The following is a 19,533-nucleotide window of genomic DNA, read 5'->3' as shown; positions in this document are numbered from 1 at the left end:
TTTCTCTGCTGTACTGAGTGGAGTGGTTGAGGAGGAGAGGGGGGTCTGTGTTAGACAGGATACTGTTTCTCTGCTGTACTGAGTGGAGTGGTTGAGGAGGAGAGGGTGGTCTGTGTTAGACAGGATACTGTTTCTCTGCTGTACTGAGTGGAGTGGTTGAGGAGGAGAGGGTGGTCTGTGTTGACAGGATACTGTTTCTCTGCTGTACTGAGTGGAGTGGTTGAGGAGGAGAGAGTGGTCTGTGTTGACAGGATACTGTTTCTCTGCTGTACTGAGTGGAGTGGTTGAGGAGGAGAGGGTGGTCTGTGTTGACAGGATACTGTTTCTCTGCTGTAGTGAGTGGAGTGGTTGAGGAGGAGAGAGTGGTCTGTGTTAGACAGGATACTGTTTCTCTGCTGTACTGAGTGGTTGAGGAGGAGAGGGGGGTCTGTGTTAGACAGGATACTGTTTCTCTGCTGTACTGAGTGGTTGAGGAGGAGAGGGGGGGTCTGTGTTAGACAGGATACTGTTTCTCTGCTGTACTGAGTGGAGTGGTTGAGGAGGAGAGGGGGGTCTGTGTTAGACAGGATACTGTTTCTCTGCTGTACTGAGTGGAGTGGTTGAGGAGGAGAGGGGGGTCTGTGTTAGACAGGAAACTGTTTCTCTGCTGTACTGAGTGGTTGAGGAGGAGAGAGTGGTCTGTGTTAGACAGGATACTGTTTCTCTGCTGTACTGAGTGGAGTGGTTGAGGAGGAGAGAGTGGTCTGTGTTAGACAGGATACTGTTTCTCTGCTGTACTGAGTGGTTGAGGAGGAGAGGGGGGTCTGTGTTAGACAGGATACTGTTTCTCTGCTGTACTGAGTGGTTGAGGAGGAGAGAGTGGTCTGTGTTAGACAGGATACTGTTTCTCTGCTGTACTGAGTGGAGTGGTTGAGGAGGAGAGAGTGGTCTGTGTTAGACAGGATACTGTTTCTCTGCTGTACTGAGTGGTTGAGGAGGAGAGGGGGGGTCTGTGTTAGACAGGATACTGTTTCTCTGCTGTACTGAGTGGTTGAGGAGGAGAGGGGGGTCTGTGTTAGACAGGATACTGTTTCTCTGCTGTACTGAGTGGTTGAGGAGGAGAGGGGGGTCTGTGTTAGACAGGATACTGTTTCTCTGCTGTACTGAGTGGTTGAGGAGGAGAGGGGGGTCTGTGTTAGACAGGATACTGTTTCTCTGCTGTACTGAGTGGTTGAGGAGGAGAGGGGGGGTCTGTGTTAGACAGGATACTGTTTCTCTGCTGTACTGAGTGGTTGAGGAGGAGAGGGGGGTCTGTGTTAGACAGGATACTGTTTCTCTGCTGTACTGAGTGGAGTGGTTGAGGAGGAGAGGGGGGTCTGTGTTAGACAGGATACTGTTTCTCTGCTGTACTGACTGGAGTGGTTGAGGAGGAGAGGGGTGTCTGTGTTAGACAGGATACTGTTTCTCTGCTGTACTGAGTGGTTGAGGAGGAGAGGGTGGTCTGTGTTAGACAGGATACTGTTTCTCTGCTGTACTGAGTGGAGTGGTTGAGGAGGAGAGGGTGGTCTGTGTTGACAGGATACTGTTTCTCTGCTGTACTGAGTGGAGTGGTTGAGGAGGAGAGGGTGGTCTGTGTTGACAGGATACTGTTTCTCTGCTGTACTGAGTGGAGTGGTTGAGGAGGAGAGGGGGGTCTGTGTTAGACAGGATACTGTTTCTCTGCTGTACTGAGTGGAGTGGTTGAGGAGGAGAGGGGGGTCTGTGTTAGACAGGATACTGTTTCTCTGCTGTACTGAGTGGAGTGGTTGAGGAGGAGAGGGTGGTCTGTGTTAGACAGGATACTGTTTCTCTGCTGTACTGAGTGGAGTGGTTGTGGAGGAGAGGGTGGTCTGTGTTGACAGAACAATCCAACGCAATTGGATCTGACACAATAGACTGCAGCAACACTCCAGAGGCTGAGGGCCCGGGGTAAAAGCAGTGCACTATAATGGGAATAGGGAGCCATTTGGGAGTCAGACAGGTTGGTGTCTGGACAGAGGCAGTAGAGTCAGACAGGTTGGTGTCTGGACAGAGGCAGTAGAGTCAGACAGGTTGGTGTCTGGACAGAGGCAGTAGAGTCAGACAGGTTGGTGTCTGGACAGAGGCAGTAGAGTCAGACAGGTTGGTGTCTGGACAGAGGCAGTAGAGACAGACAGGTTGGTGTCTGGACAGAGGCAGTAGAGTCAGACAGGTTGGTGTCTGGACAGAGGCAGTAGAGTCAGACAGGTTGGTGTCTGGACAGAGGCAGTAGAGTCAGACAGGTTGGTGTCTGGACAGAGGCAGTAGAGTCAGACAGGTTGGTGTCTGGACAGAGGCAGAGGACAGCTGTGCCAGGTGTACTCTATGTGTGTCTGTTATGTACTAAGAGGATGTGTCAGTAGCTGCTACGGTTGTGTGTCTGTTTATGCCTTTCTGTGTGTGTGTGTGTGTGTGTGTGTGTGTGTGTGTGTATGTGTGTGTGTGTGTGTGTGTGTGTGTGTGTGTGTGTGTGTGTGTGTGTGTGTGTGTGTGTGTGTGTGTGTGTTTCTGCATGTGTGTATTTGTACCATGAGGATGCGTTTGTAGCTGTCCTGGTCGTGTGTGTGTGTGTGTGTGTGTGTGTTTCTACACGTGTGTATCAATACCATGAGGATGCGTCGGTAGCTGTCCTGGTCATGTGTGTGTGTGTGTGTGTGTTTCTACACGTGTGTATCAATACCATGAGGATGCGTCGGTAGCTGTCCTGGTCATGTGTGTGTGTGTGTGTGTGTTTCTACACGTGTGTATCTGTACCATGAGGATGTGTCGGTAGCCGTCCTGGTCGTGTGTGTGTGTGTGTGCGTGTGTGTGTGTGTGTTTCTACATGTGTGTATCTGTACCATGAGGATGCGTCGGTAGCTGTCCCGGTCGATGCCCCACAGCTTCATGTCAGTCTTGGCCTTGACGGTGGCGGCTCGGGGGGTCCCGTAGATCAGGGCCAGCTCCCCAAAGCTGCCCCCCTCCCCGATACTGGTCACCCACTCTCCGTTCACATAGACCTGTAGAGAGAGAGACACACACAGACAGATACTGTGAGAGCGGCTTCCGTGGGCTGTAACAGCCTCCCACAATACTGTGCGTGGGTAATGTGTTTAGCTACACGGGCATATTGTTGTTAAACACAACACTTACTGTAAGATCATCAGATTTCAGATTTTGTCTGAACAAAAGTATCTCCACTGAATTGGCCAATCAAAGAATAGGATCCTAATTATCCTGCAGCAACAGGAAATGGGAATTATTGTGTTGCATTATGGCATTTTATAGGGGTTGATCCATTTTTAGTTAAGACAAACTCAAGCCTGGAAATGAGAAACTTCAGAAGCCTCTTTAAGATCCTACCTCTGTAGCTAGGACCAAGTGTTTACCTGACCATGTGACCTGACCAGGACACAGCCCTAGATCTTGGGCCGTGGCTATAGTCCACTCATATGAAACCAGGCCCTACTTGGAACTCTTTGTAGTGAGGTCAGTGAGTGTGAGGAGGGCTGTGAGGGGTTACTGTGAGGTTGAGCTGTGTGTGCGGTTAGGAAGAGGGGTTAGGGTGAGTGTGAGGAGGGGTGTGAGGGTGAGGGGTTAGTGTGAGGGGTTAGGGTGAGTGTGAGGAAGAGTGTGGGGGTGAGGGGTTAATGTGAGGGGTTAGGGTGAGTGTGAGGAGGAGTGTGAGGGTGAGGGGTTAATGTCAGGGGTTAGTGTGAGGGATTAGGGTCTCTAGTTACAGACAGGGCTCAGGGTGGTGGTGGACATGGGTGTGAACACGACACCCTGACCGTGGACCATTACCCTCTATTATAGGGTCAAACACAGAGGTCCCTCCCTGACCGGACGGCTGTCTCCACTACACACCTCTCTGAACCCCCCTCTACCTCCTTTCTCCCCACATCTCTCCGTTTCCCTTTCCAACCCACTCACACCTCTACCTCCTTTCTCCCCACATCTCTCCCGTTTCCCTTTTACACCTCTACCTCCTTTCTCCCCACATCTCTCCGTTTCCATTTCCAACCCACTCACACCTCTACCTCCTTTCTCCCCACATCTCTCCCGTTTCCCTTTCCAACCCACTCACATCTCTACCTCCTTTCTCCCCACATCTCTCCCGTTTCCATTTCCAACCCACTCACACCTCTACCTCCTTTCTCCCCACATCTCTCCCGTTTCCCTTTCCAACCCACTCACATCTCTACCTCCTTTCTCCCCACATCTCTCCCGTTTCCATTTCCAACCCACTCACACCTCTACCTCCTTTCTCCCCACATCTCTCCCGTTTCCATTTCCAACCCACTCACACCTCTACCTCCTTTCTCCCCACATCTCTCCGTTTCCCTTTCCAACCCACTCACACCTCTACCTCCTTTCTCCCCACATCTCTCCCGTTTCCATTTCCAACCCACTCACACCTCTACCTCTTTTCTCCCCACATCTCTCCCGTTTCCCTTTCCAACCGACTCACACCTCTATCTCCTTTCTCCCCACATCTCTCCCGTTTCCCTTTCCAACACACTCACACCTCTACCTCCTTTCTCCCCACATCTCTCTCCCGTTTCCCTTTCCAACCCACTCACACCTCTACCTCCTTTAACCCCACAACTCTCCCGTTTCCATTTCCAACCCACTCACACCTCTACCTCCTTTCTCCCCACATCTCTCTCCCGTTTCACCTTCCAAACCACTCACACCTCTACCTCCTTTCTCCCCACATCTCTCCCGTTTCCCTTTCCAACACACTCACACCTCTACCTCCTTTCTCCCCATATCTCTCCCGTTTCCCTTTCCAACACACTCACACCTCTACCTCCTTTCTCCCCACATCTCTCTCCCGTTTCCCTTTCCAACCCACTCACACCTCTACCTACTTTCTCCCCACATCTCTCCCGTTTCCAACCCCCTCACACCTCTACCTCCTTTCTCCCCACATCTCTCCCGTTTCCCTTTCCAACACACTCACACCTCTACCTCCTTTCTCCCCATATCTCTCCCGTTTCCCTTTCCAACCCACTCACACCTCTACCTCCTTTCTCCCCACATCTCTCCCGTTTCCCTTTCCAACCCACTCACACCTCTACCTACTTTCTCCCCACATCTCTCCCGTTTCCAACCCACTCACACCTCTACCTCCTTTCTCCCCACATCTCTCCCGTTTCCCTTTCCAACCCACTCACACCTCTACCTCCTTTCTCCCCACATCTCTCCCGTTTCCCTTTTACACCTCTACCTCCTTTCTCCCCACATCTCTCACGTTTCCCTTTCCAACCCACTAACACCTCTACCTCCTTTCTCCCCACATCTCTCCAGTTTCCAACCCACTCACACCTCTACCTCCTTTCTCCCCACATCTCTCCCGTTTCCATTTCCAACCCACTCACACCTCTACCTCCTTTCTCCCCACATCTCTCCCGTTTCCATTTCCAACCCAATCACACCTCTACCTCCTTTCTCCCCACATCTCTCCCGTTTCCCTTTCCAACCCACTCACACCTCTACCTCCTTTCTCCCCACATCTCTCCCGTTTCCCTTTCCAACCCACTCACACCTCTACCTCCTTTCTCCCCACATCTCTCCCGTTTCCCTTTCCAACCCACTCACACCTCTACCTCCTTTCTCCCCACATCTCTCCCGTTTCCCTTTCACACCTCTACCTCCTTTCTCCCCACATCTCTCCCGTTTCCCTTTCCAACCCACTAACACCTCTACCTCCTTTCTCCCCACATCTCTCCCGTTTCCAACCCACTCACACCTCTACCTCCTTTCTCCCCACATCTCTCCCGTTTCCATTTCCAACCCACTCACACCTCTACCTCCTTTCTCCCCACATCTCTCCCGTTTCCCTTTCCAACCCACTCACACCTCTACCTCCTTTCTCCCCACATCTCTCCCGTTTCCCTTTCCAACACACTCACACCTCTACCTCCTTTCTCCCCACATCTCTCCCGTTTCCATTTCCAACCCACTCACACATCTACCTCCTTTCTCTATACCTTGCCTCTTGTTCCCCCTCTTCCTCCTTACCCCAAATATCCTCTTCCCCTCAATCCCCATCCCTCCATCTCTCCCCCTCCTTGTTTCCTGGGTCTTAGCTCTGATGGCTGGACCCCCCTGAGCATTTGATCCACTCTAAGCCAGAGGAAGGGACACTAAAAGCCCTCTATCTCTCCTATCTCTCTCTCCCTCCCTTCTCTGTCTCTCCGTCTGTGGTGTGTGTGACTTCCCTTTGATTAAGGGGTGATGGAGGTGGGAAAGCTGTGGTGGACTTAAACGCCCAAATCTCTCACTCTTGCTCGGCCTCTCTCACACAACCCAGAACTGCGGTCACTGGATGGCCTACTTAGCTCACACACACACACACACACACACACACACACACACACACACACACACACACACACACACACACACACACACACACACACACACACACACACACACACACACACACACACACACACACACACACACACACACACACACACACACACACACACACGCATAGTACGGCCTCACAGAGCCCCTTTCAGTCCACGGATACAGTTTCACCTGTTGACATACAATCCAATGTTGACTTAATAACACTGAGAGAAGGAAAGAAGGAGGAGAAAGTTAGAGAAGGAGGGAAGGAGAGAGAGAGAGGGGGAGGAAGCGAGGTCTGAGAGTGGGGTAAACTCTTAGAAAAAAGGGTTCCAAAAGGGTTCTTCAGCTGTCCCCTTAGGATAACTCTTTTTGGTTCCAGGTAGAACTCTTTTTGGTTACAGGTTAAACCCTTTTAGGTTACATGTAGAACCCTCTGTATAAATGGTTCTACATATAAACCAAAAGGGTTCTATCTGGAACCAAAAGGGTTCTACCTGCAATCTAAAAGGGTTCGTCAAAGGGTGATCCTTGGGTACAGCCGAATAACCCATTAAGGTTCTAGATAGCACCTTTTTTTCCTAAGAGTGTAGGCATGTAGGTCCACAGCTCATCTCCTGTGTATCCATCTATCTGATGGCTTGTGAATGGTCAGGATTCCTCTACGGTCCTTATCTTCACAGAGTGCTTCAAGAGGAGCACAGGTGAATGATCTCACAATGATCTCATGGTCCACAGCTGAATGATCTCACAATGATCTCATGGTCCACAGCTGAATGATCTCACAATGATCCCATGGTCCACAGGTGAATGATCCCACAATGATCCCATGGTCCACAGGTGAATGATCCCACAATGATCCCATGGTCCACAGGTGAATGATCTCACAATGAACCCATGGTCCACAGGTGAATGATCCCATAATGATCCCATGGTCCACAGGTGAACGATCCCATAATGATCCCATGGTCCACAGGTGAATGATCCCACAATGATCCCATGGTCCACAGGTGAATGATCCCATAATGATCCCATGGTCCACAGGTGAATGATCCCATAATGATCCCATGGTCCACAGGTGAATGATCCCATAATGATCCCATGGTCCACAGGTGAATGATCCCATAATGATCCCATGGTCCACAGGTGAATGATCCCACAATGATCCCATGGTCCACAGGTGAATGATCCCACAATGATCCCATGGTCCACAGGTGAATGATCCCACAATGATCCCATGGTCCACAGGTGAATGATCCCACAATGATCCCATGGTCCACAGGTGAATGATCCCATAATGATCCCATGGTCCAGACGACATCCCTAACCGCGTCCTCAGAGCATGCGCAGACCAGCTGGCTGGAGTGTTTAGGACATATTCAATCCATCCCTATCCCAGTCTGTTGTCTCCATATGCTTCAAGATGGCCAACATTGTTCCTGTTCCCAAGAAAGCTAAGGTAACTGAGCTAAATGACTACAGCCTCGTAGCACTCACTTCTGTCATCATGAAGTGCTTTGAGAGGCTATTTAAGGATCATATCACCTCCACCCTACCTGACACCCTAAAACCCACAGTAATTTGCTTACCGCCCCAAAAGATCCACAGATGATGCAATCGTCATCGCACTGCACACTGCCTGATCCCATCTGGACAAAAGGAATACCTATGTAAGAATGCTGTTCATTGACTATAGCTCAGCCTTCAACACCATAGTGCCCTCCAAGCTCATCATTAAGCTCGGGGCCCTGGGTCTGAACCCCGCCCTGTGCATCTGGGTCCTGGATTTCCTGACGGGCCGCCCCCAGGTGGTGAAGGTAGGAAACAACATCTCCACTCCGCTGATCCTCAACACAGGGACCCCACAAAGGTGCGTGCTCAGCCTCCTCCTGTACTCCCTGTTCATCCATGACTGCGTGGTCATGCATGCCTCCAACTCAATCATCAAGTTTCCAGAAGACAACAGTAGTGGGCTTGATCACCAACAACGACGAGACAGCCTACAGGGAGGACGTGATGGCGGACTTCAGGAAACAGCAGAGCGAGCACGCCCCCATCCACATCGATGGAGCCGCGGTGGAGAGGGTGAAAAGCTCCCTGGCGTACACATCACTGACATTCGGAAATGGTCCACCCACACAGACAGTGTGGTGAAGAAGGTGTAACAGCACCTCTTTAACTTCAGGAGGCCCCTAAGACCCTCACTAACTTTTACAGATGCACCATTGAGAGCATCCTGTCGGGCTGTATCACTGCCTGGTACGGTAACTGCACCGCCCGCAACCGCAAGGCTCTCCAGAGGGTGGTGCGGTCTGCCTTACACATCACTGGGGGCAAACTACCTGCCCTCCAGGACACCTACACCACCCGATGTCACAGGAAGGCCAAAACGATCATCAAGGACATCAACCACCAGAGCCACTGCCTGTTCATCCCGCTATCATCCAGAAGGAGAGGTCAGTACAGGTGCATCAAAGCTGGTACTCAGAGACTGAAATAGGCCATCAGACTGTTAAATAGCCATCACTAGCCGGCCCCCACTCGCTGTTTATTACCTATGTAATGTCACTTTACAAATGACCTCGACTAACCTGGCAACGCCACTCCAACATTGCACATCCTAATATTTATATATTTCTTAATTCCATTATTTTACTTTTAGATGTGAGTATTGTTGTGTATTGTTAGATATTACTGCACTGTTGGCGCTAGGAACACAAGCATTTCACTACACCACAATAACATTTGCGAACCATGTGTATGTGACCAATAACATCTGCTAACCATGTGTACGTGACCAATAACATCTGCTAACCATGTATATGTGACCAATAACATCTGCTAACCATGTGTATGTGACCAATAACATCTGCTAACCATGTGTATGTGACCAATAACATCTGCTAACCATGTGTATGTGACCAATAACATCTGCTAACCATGTGTATGTGACCAATAACATCTGCTAACCATGTGTATGTGACCAATAACATCTACTAACCATGTGTATGTGACCAATAACATCTGTTAAATATGTGTATGTGACCAATAACATCTGCTAACCATGTGTATGTGACCAATAACATCTGCTAACCATGTGTATGTGACCAATAACATCTGCTAACCATGTGTATGTGACCAATAACATCTGCTAACCATGTGTATGTGACCAATAACATCTACTAAATATGTGTATGTGACCAATAACTGTAACGCTCGTCGGAAGAAGTGGACCAAGGTGCAGCGTGGTACATGTTCATGATTCATTATTGACTCAGAACACCAAGCAAAACAACAAAAGAATAACGAACATCACGTTCTGTAGGCTTCACAAAGCTAACAAAAAACAACATCCCACAACTAAGGTGGCAAAACAGGCTGCCTAAGTATGATTCCCAATCAGAGACAACAGTAGACAGCTGTCCCTGATTGAGAACCATACCCGGCCAAAACATAGAAATAAAAAACATAGAATGCCCACCCCACATCACACCCTGACCTAACCAAATAGAGAAATAAAACGTCTCTCTAAGGTCAGGGCGTGACAATAACATCTGCTAACCATGTGTATGTGACCAATAACATCTGCTAAATATGTGTATGTGACCAATAACATCTGCTAAATATGTGTATGTGACCAATAACATCTGCTAAATATGTGTATGTGACCAATAAGATTTGATTTAGTCCACAGCTTTTCTTTTATTATCTGTCCAGACATGAGGAGGGTTAGGGCAGGGCTAGATGGTCTGAGCTGGGTTGTCCTGGGCTAGCCTTGTATCCTGGAATGGACATATTGAGGGTTATCATCAGTATGGATAAAGGGCTTGTCTTGGGCTAGGACATATTGAGGGTTATCATCAGTATGGATAAAGGGCTTGTCTTGGGCTAGGACATATTGAGGGTTATCATAAAGTCACATTTTACTAGACACTAATACCACAAAGTGGAATGTCCCAGTACACACTGAGGCGTGCATGCTTGCGTGCATGTGTGTGTGTGTTTCCGCGTGCGCACACTTGTGTGTGGCGTTAACACCAGCAGCAATTTCATTTCTCCCCCAGTGAGCGGTAGATTTACATTCCGCTTAATGAGAGACATCATCACCACAGTTTATTGGACCCTACACTACGATGGGAAGTTTCACACACACACACACACACACACACACACACACACACACACACACACACACACACACACACACACACACACACACACACACACACACACACACACACACACACACACACACACACACACACACACACACACACATACAGCACTGAGTAGAGTGCTCTGTTTTAAGTTGGGGGGGAGCGAGAAAGAGAGATAGATAGAGAGCAAGAGATAGATAGATAGATAGATAGATAGCGAGAGTGAGGTGGAGAAAGAGAGGGAGAGGTGGAGAGAGAGAGATAGAGAGAGGGAGGGGAGGGGAGAGAGAGAGGTAGAGAAAGAGAGAGAGCGAAAGAGAACGAGAGAGATAGATAGGTGGAGAGAGGTGGAGAGAGAGGGAGAGGAAGAGAAAGGTGGAGAGAGGGGGGGAGAGGGGAAGAGAGCAAGAAAGAGAGATAGATAGAGAGAGGGAGAGAGAGAGAGGGGTGGAGAGAGAGAGGTGAAGAGAGAGGGAGAGGGAGAGAGAGGTGGAGAGGGAGAGAGAGAGAGGGAGAGGAGAGAGAGAGAGAGGTGGAGAGAGGGAGAGGGAGAGACGAATAGAGAAATAGTGGAGTATAAAGAGAGAAACAGAGAGCCTCAGCACTGAGCCACATCTCTGAGGTCTGAGCTGGGATGGGTGCAGGCTGACAGGTCTTGGCTGGGATGGGTGCAGGCTGACAGGGCTTGGCTGGGATGGGTGCAGGCTGACAGGGCTTGGCCTGGGGAGTGGATGTTCCAGATTCTCTGGTGGCAGCCTGAATGTGATGCTGATTCCCAGCCAGCCACCTCTGGGAGCACAGCTATGATATGATAGACTGATACTGCTGCTTATTACAGGGGGACGAGGAGACAGAGGAGAGGGTTATGTAGCTCACATATCCATCTCTCCTCACTCTACTGTGGAGGGAGGGAGGGAGGGAGGGAGGTGATTGGGTGTGATGGGAGACATTTAGATTCTGTCAGGGAGCAATGTTGAAGGTACGTGTGTGTGTGTGTGTGTGTGTGTGTGTGTGTGTGTGTGTGTGTGTGTGTGTGTGTGTGTGTGTGTGTGTGTGTGTGTGTGTGTGTGTGTGTGTGTGTGTGTGTGTGTGAAAATAACTGCCCCACACACACACAATGACTTATGTAATAATACAGAAGAAAAGAACAAGACATTATTTATGAAAACTGAGTTATCATATCACAGAGGAACTACTTTAAAATGGTGTAAGAACAAGTAAATAAGAGAGACAGAATGAAACAAAAGAGGAGGGAAAAGATAAACAGAGGAATGTACTTCCACTAGAATGCCTCCATTGAGTCACTATCCCCTTATCAGGTCTTTAAAACAGACCCCTCAGGGATTTACACGGTAGATAGCAGAGGGAGTTGTGGGAGGCTTGGGTAAACATCCCTGGCTGAACCCGTGTTTAACCATCTACAGGAACAACTGGGTCGTCTTCATTAGGCACCAAATGAAAAAAAACAGACTGGAACAGATGATACCAAGTCAGTTGTACAACTGAACACATTCAACTGAAATGCGTCTTCCGCATTGAACCCAACCCTTCTGAATCAGAGAGGTGGGGGGGCGTTATCAACATTGGTGCCCGGGAACAGTGGGTTAACTGCCTTGCTCAGGGGCAGAACGACTTTGTCCCCTTTCGGTTACTGGCCCAACGCTCCTACCCGCCAGGCTACCAGCCGCCGAGGGACTATACCTGGGTTTGTACAATGCTCTTTTTCATTTTCCGTTGCAGAACCTTTTAGAATGTTTTGCTACGATGTGCACTAATGAACATAACCTTTCTCCACAGTTATGGCTGCCGTCACCATTCTAGTTCACTCCAAAATCTAAATGGGGTCAGACGCTTTGAGAACACAAAAGTAGTCTAATGTCAAGATGAGTCTACATCCTTCACCATCAATCCCAAATGAAATAATACATACCCATGGCACAGCTGATCTTTCCCATTCCCTTTACTGTTGGCCCAGTGGTAGGTAGACCTGCTGTATCAGTGCACTATCGCACCAACCCTCTCTCTCCCTCTCCCCACCCCTTATCTTTCTCTCTCCCGCTCCCCTTATCCCTCTCTCTCCCTCTCCTTCACCCCTCTCTCCCTCTCCTCCACTCCCTCATCCCTCTCTCTCCCTCTCCTCTCCTCCCTTATCCCTCTCTCTCCCTCTCCTTCACCCCTTATCCCTCTCTCTCCTCCACTCCCTTATCCCTCTCTCTCCCTCTCCTCCACTCCCTTATCCCTCTCTCTCCCTCTCCTCCACTCCCTTATCCCTCTCTCTCCCTCTCCTCCACTCCACTCCCTTATCCCTCTCTCACTCTCCTTCACCCCTTATCCCTCTCTCTCCCTCTCCTCCACTCCCTTATCCCTCTCTCTCCCTCTCCTCCACTCCCTTATCCCTCTCTCTCCCTCTCATCCACTCCCTTATCCCTCTCTCTCCCTCTCCTCCACTCCCTTATCCCTCTCTCTCCCTCTCCTCCACTCCACTCCCTTATCCCTCTCTCACTCTCCTTCACCCCTTATCCCTCTCTCTCCCTCTCCTCCACTCCCTTATCCCTCTCTCTCCCTCTCCTCCACTCCCTTCCCTCTCTCTCCCTCTCCTCCACTCCCTTCCCTCTCTCTCCCTCTCCTCCACTCCCTTATCCCTCTCTCTCCCTCTCCTCCACTCCCTTATCCCTCTCACTCCCTCTCCTCCACTCCCTTATCCCTCTCCCCCACTCCCTTCCCTCTCTCTCCCTCTCCTCCACTCCCTTATCACTCTCTCTCCCTCTCCTCCACTCCCTTCCCTCTCTCTCCCTCTCCTCCACTCCCTTCTCTCTCCCTCTCCTCCACTCCCTTATCCCTCTCTCCCTCTCCTCCACTCCCTTATCCCTCTCTCTCCCTCTCCTCCACTCCCTTATCCCTCTCTCTCCCTCTCATCCACTCCCTTATCCCTCTCTCACTCTCCTCCACTCCCTTCCCTCTCTCTCCCTCTCCTCCACTCCCTTCCCTCTCTCTCCCTCTCCTCCACTCCCTTATCCCTCTCTCTCCCTCTCCTCCACTCCCTTATCCCTCTCACTCCCTCTCCTCCACTCCCTTATCCCTCTCTCTCCACTCATCCATCCATCTCTGTCTGGGTCTGACTGTGCTCTCTGATACGCTCGGTGGAGCTCGCCCATCTGGACAAGTAGGTAGACCTGCTGTATCAGGGCACCATCGCCCCAACCCTCTCCACCACCCCTTCTCTTTCTCTCTCCCTCTCATTCACGCCTTATCCCTCACTCCTCTCTCGCTGGCTCAGCGGAGCTCGCCCACCTGGACCCAGTCCTCTCTGGTTACCTTACGCCTCCTCTCCCTCCCTCCCCCTCCCTCTCCCTCTCTTCATCGTAAACCGATAAGGCTGTTTCCTGTTTGACGTTCCATCTGTTTTTCTCTTTTATCTCTCCACTTAACTCTATCTCTTTGTCGCTTCGGGTTCCTAAAACAAAAAGGTATTCTGACTGTTGTCATTGTGTGGCGTTCAGAGCGTGTCTGAGCCCACACTAGCGTGACCAGACCGCAAGTCAATGAAGTCATAAAAGACCCCAGGCCAGTGCTCATCATCATTTAACACAAACAGCAGTACAGTTTACCAATGTGAAGTATGTGTTTAGCTTCGGTGATCTGCATGAATGAGGGTGTCCTATTGTGATGGTGAAGTCTTTGTGAGGTAAAGGTAGGTAGGTGTGTGTGAGGTAGAGGCAGGTAGGTCTGTGTGAAGTAGAGGAAGGTAGGTGTGTGAGGTAGAGGCAGGTAGGACAGTGTGAGGTATGGGTAAGTAGGTCTTTGTGAGGTATGGGTAGGTAGATCTTTGTGAGGTATGGCTAGGTAGGTCTGTGTTAGGTAGAGGTAGGTAGGTTTGTGTGAGGTATGGGTAGGTCGGTCTGTGTGAGGTAGAGGTAGGTGTGAGGTAGAGTCAGGTAGGTCTGTGTTAGGTAGATGTAGGTAGGTGTGCGTGAGGTAGAGGTAGGTAGGTCTGTGTGAGGTAGAGGTAGGTAGGTCTGTCTGAGGTAGAGGTAGGTAGGTCTGTGTGAGGTAGAGGTAGGTAGGTCTGTGCGAGGTAGAGGTAGGTAGGTCTGTGTGAGGTAGAGGTAGGTAGGTATGTGTGAGGTAGAGGTAGGTGTGAGGTAGAGGTAGGTAGCTGTGAGGTAGAGGTAGGTAGGTGTGTGTGAGGTAGAGGTAGGTAGGTCTTTGTGAGGTAGAGGTAGGTAGGTCTGTGTGAGGTAGAGGTAGGTTGGTCTGTGTGAGGTAGAGGTAGGTGTGAGGTAGAGGTAGGTAGGTGTGAGGTAGAGGTAGGTTGATCTGTGTGAGGTAGATAGGTCTGTGTGAGGTAGAGATAGGTAGGTCTGTGTGAGGTAGAGGTAGGTAGGTCTGTGTGAGGTAGAGGTAGGTAGGTCTGTGTGAGGTAGAGGTAGGTAGGTCTGTGTGAGGTATGGGTAGGTTGGTCTGTGTGAGGTAGAGGTAGGTAGGTCTGTGTGAGGTAGAGGTAGGTAGGTCTGTGTGAGGTAGAGGTAGGTAGGTCTGTGTGAGGTAGAGGTAGGTAGGTCTGTGTGAGGTAGAGGTAGGTGTGAGGTAGAGGTAGGTAGGTGTGAGGTAGAGGTAGGTTGATCTGTGTGAGGTAGATAGGTCTGTGTGAGGTAGAGATAGGTAGGTCTGTGTGAGGTAGAGGTAGGTAGGTCTGTGTGAGGTAGAGGTAGGTAGGTCTGTGTGAGGTAGAGGTAGGTAGGTCTGTGTGAGGTATGGGTAGGTTGGTCTGTGTGAGGTAGAGGTAGGTAGGTCTGTGTGAGGTAGAGGTAGGTAGGTCTGTGTGAGGTAGAGGTAGGTAGGTCTGTGTGAGGTAGAGGTAGGTTGGTCTGTGTGAGGTAGAGGTAGGTAGGTCTGTGTGAGGTAGAGGTAGGTTGGTCTGTGTGAGGTAGAGGTAGGTAGGTCTTTGTGAGGTAGAGGTAGGTAGGTCTGTGTGAGGTAGAGGTAGGTAGGTCTGTGTGAGGTAGAGGTAGGTAGGTCTGTGTGAGGTAGAGGTAGGTAGGTCTGTGTGAGGTAGAGGTAGGTAGATCTGTGTGAGGTAGAGGTAGGTAGGTCTGTGTGAGGTATGGGTAGGTAGGTTTGTGTGAGGTAGAGGTAGGTAGGTCTGTGTGAGGTAGAGGTAGGTAGGTCTGTGTGAGGTATGGGTAGGTAGGTTTGGTTAACACTGCTTTTATTAACCCTTATTTTACCAGGTAAGGTGACTGAGAATGACCTGGGGAGTTGTAGGGGATTGGAGAGGGGAGGAATGAATAAGCCAATGGGAAACTTACATCCACTTCTCCTTGGTCAATCACATAGAAGTTGTCTCCTTCATCACCTGTAGAGGAGAGAGTAAGAGAAGTGTGAGAGAGAGAGAGAGAGAGAGAGAGAGAGAGAGAGAGAGAGAGAGAGAGAGAGAGAGAGACAGAGAGAGAGAGAGAGAGAGAGAGAGAGAGAGAGAGAGAGAGAGAGAGCTCAGCAAATATCTGGGGCTTAACCAATGATGTTTCAAGCCTGTGTCATTAACCCCTCCCCCTCGTGTATTTCTCCACGGTGGATTGATGGATTTGAACCCTCCTCATTCAGAAATATAAATGTCTGGGCAAACAGTGCAGTGTATTAAGAGCTCAGGACCATTTGTAAAGCGCTTCTGTCCTCCCCACCTTTCCCCACCGTTCATAATGGCTGGATGATACTGTGGAAAATATATGGTTGAGCTTACACACATGTACGCACACAGGCAGACGGACAGACAGACAGACAGACAGGCAGGCAGACATAAACACACTTTGTCCACCCCCACAAACACTTCCAGTGAAATCCAATAAGGATGCAAGCCAGAAGCCCTTAACTTTGGGAACCTCGTGTCTCTCTCTCTCTCTCTCTCTCTCTCTCAGAAAGGGGCTATACCTCTCTCTCTCTCTCTCTCTCTCTCTCTGTCTTCTCTCTCTGTCTCTCTCAGAAAAGGGCTGTACCCCTCCCTCTCTCTCTCTGTCTCTCTCTCTCAATTCAATTCAATTCAATTCAAGGGGCTTTATTGGCATGGGAAACATGTGTTAACATTGCCAAAGCAAATGAGGTAGACAATACACAAAAGTGAAACAAACAAAACTAAACATTACACATACAGAAGTTTCAAAACAATAAAGACATTACGAGTGTCATATTAAATATATACAGTGTTGTAACAATGTACAAATGGTTAAAGCACACAAGTTAAAATAAGTAAGCATAAATATGGGTTGTATTTACAATGGTGTTTGTTTTGCACTGGTTGCCCTTTTCTTGTGGCAACAGGTCACAAATCTTGCTGCTGTGATGGCACACTGTGGAATTTCACCCAGTGGGAGTTTATCAAAATTGGATTTGTTTTCGAATTCTTTGTGGATCTGTGTGATCTGAGGGAAATATGTGTCTCCAATATGGTCATACATTGGGCAGGAGGTTAGGAAGTGCAGCTCGGTTTCCACCTCATTTTGTGGGCAGTGTGCACATTGCCTGTCTTCTCTTGAGAGCAATGTCTGCCTACGGCGGCCTTTCTCAATAGCAAGGCTATGCTCACTGAGTCTGTACATAGTCAAAGCTTTCCTTAAGTTTGGGTCAGTCACAGTGGTCAGGTATTCGGCCACTGTGTACTCTCTGTTTAGGGCCAAATAGCATTCTAGTTTGCTCTGTTTTGTTAATTCTTTCCAATGTGTCAAGTAATTATCTTTTTGTTTTCTCATGATTTGGTTGGGTCTAATTGTGCTGTTGTCCTGGGGCTTTGTGGGGTGTGTTTGTGTTTGTGAACAGAGTCCCAGGACCAGCTTGCTTAGGGGACTCTTCTCCAGGTTCATCTCTCTGTAGGTGATGGCTTTGTTATGGAAGGTTTGGGAATCGCTTCCTTTTAGGTGGTTGTAGAATTTAACGGCTCTTTTCTGGATTTTGATAATTAGTGGGTATCGGCCTAATTCTGCTCTGCATGCATTATTTGGTGTTCTGCGTTGTACACGGAGGATATTTTTGCAGAATTCTGCATGCAGTCTCAATTTGGTGTTTGCCCCATTTTGTGAAATCGTGGTTGGTGAGCGGACCCCAGACCTCACAACCATAAAGGGCAATGGGTTCTATGACTGATTCAAGTATTTTTAGCCAGATCCTGATTGGTATGTTGAAATTTATGTTCCTTTTGATGGCATAGAATGCCCTTCTTGCCTTGTCTCTCAGATCGTTCACAGCTTTGTGGAAGTTACCTGTGGTGCTGATGTTTAGGCCGAGGTATGTATAGTTTTTTGTGTGCTCTAGGGCAACGGTGTCTAGATGGAATTTGTGGTCCTGGCGACTGGACCTTTTTTGGAACACCATTATTTTGGTCTTACTGAGATTTACTGTCAGGGCCCAGGTCTGACAGAATCTGTGCAGAAGATCTAGGTGCTGCTGTAGGCCCTCCTTGGTTGGTGACAGAAGCACCAGATCATCAGCAAACAGTAGACATTTGACTTCGGATTCTAGTAGGGTGAGACCGGGTGCTGCAGACTGTTCTAGTGCCCGCGCCAATTCGTTGATATATATGTTGAAGAGGGTGGGGCTTAAGCTGCATCCCTGTCTCACCCCACGACCCTGTGTGAAGAAATGTGTGTGTTTTTTGCCAATTTTAACCGCACACTTGTTGTCTCTCTCTGTCTCTCTCTCTCTCTCTCTCTCTCTCTCTCTCTCTCTCAGAAAGGGGCTGTACCCCTCCCTCTCTCTCTCTCTCTCTCTCTCTCTCTCTCTCTCTCTCTCTCTCTCTCTCTCTCTCTCTCTCTCAGAAAGGGGCTATACCCCCCCTCTCTCTCTCTCTCTCTCTCTCAGAAAGGGGCTGTACCCCTCTCTCTCTCTCTCTCTCTCTCTCTCTCTCTCTCTCTCTCTCTCTCTCTCTCTCTCTCTCTCTCTCTCTCTCTCTCTGTCTCTCTCTCTCTCTCAGAAAGGGGCTATACCCATCTGTCTCTCTATTCTTTCCAGGGTATTTAAACAGAAGGCCTCTAACAGCGTTAGGACAACAACCTGCCTCGGCCAGAGGGTACATGTGGGGGAGAGACAGTGAGTGTGTGTAAGTGTGTGTGCACATGTGCGAGTGTACGCATGTGTGTTTAACTATGTGTGTGTGTGTGATTGAGGAGTTGAAAGGCTGGAGGATCCCCGTGCTGAGGGTTCACAGGAGTTCATACAGCTAATTAATACTGTGTGTAGAGGCTAGAGTCGTTCATCACACACATTTATCACTGGAGAGGGGAGAGAGGTTCGGGACTGTGTCCTCTCTGTCCCCTCCATTCAACCTGCTTCAACCTGGCCGGCCTTCTTCAGCTCCCTCTCTCCCTCTTTCATCTCATCTCTCTCTATCTTTCTTTCATTCCCTCATTCTCTCACTCCATTTCTCTATTCTCTCCACTCTTCCTGTCTTTTATCACCTGGGCTGTGAACTCTTTGTTTTTCCTTCTAGCAGAACCCTGAGCTTTAAGACCGCAGGCAAATATTTGACAGAGACACACAAAATTGAGCGCACACACACAAACACGCATTCATGCACATGTCTGCACACACACACACACACACACACACACACACACACACACACACACACACACACACACACACACACACACACACACACACACACACACACACACACACACACACACACACACACACACACACACACACACACACACTCAGGTCGATGCACTCCAACACACACAGTAAGAAATACCTTGTTTCAACATAGGGGAAGTGTAACAAGCATTGCTGCCAACGTTCTTTGAGTGTCTTCAAAGGGACTACATCCCCAGGCTCACGTTTGCTTTGTGTCACCTGGCTGGAATGCTATATGTACACCAACGACTGAGGAATACCAGTACAGTCTATTTACAGCAAACAAACTGTTACTGAGAGCTTGTATTGACTCTTTTGATATACTGTGTAGGCATTGCAGTTCTTGACACTCTCAAACTGATGCACCTGGTAA

General features: G+C 49.3%; 1 protein-coding gene across 3 annotated transcripts in view; it reads right to left on the bottom strand.

The window, feature by feature from the left end:
- prkar1b (protein kinase, cAMP-dependent, regulatory, type I, beta) overlaps window positions 1–19,533 on the bottom strand; it is a 196,918-nt gene that overhangs the window by 56,011 nt on the left and 121,374 nt on the right. For all 3 annotated transcript variants that reach the window (XM_055898373.1, XM_055898372.1, XM_055898374.1), the window contains 2 exons: window positions 15,845–15,891; window positions 2,877–3,035 (listed from right to left, as the gene is read on the bottom strand). In XM_055898373.1, the coding sequence (XP_055754348.1) occupies window positions 2,877–3,035; window positions 15,845–15,891 (206 nt within the window). The remainder of the gene's footprint in view (window positions 1–2,876; window positions 3,036–15,844; window positions 15,892–19,533) is intronic.

The sequence above is a fragment of the Salvelinus fontinalis genome, chromosome 34 (assembly GCF_029448725.1).
Source record: "Salvelinus fontinalis isolate EN_2023a chromosome 34, ASM2944872v1, whole genome shotgun sequence".
Lineage (NCBI taxonomy): Eukaryota > Metazoa > Chordata > Actinopteri > Salmoniformes > Salmonidae > Salvelinus > Salvelinus fontinalis.
Note: the sequence above shows the minus strand (reverse complement) of the source record. Positions and strands in the feature narration are given on the sequence as shown.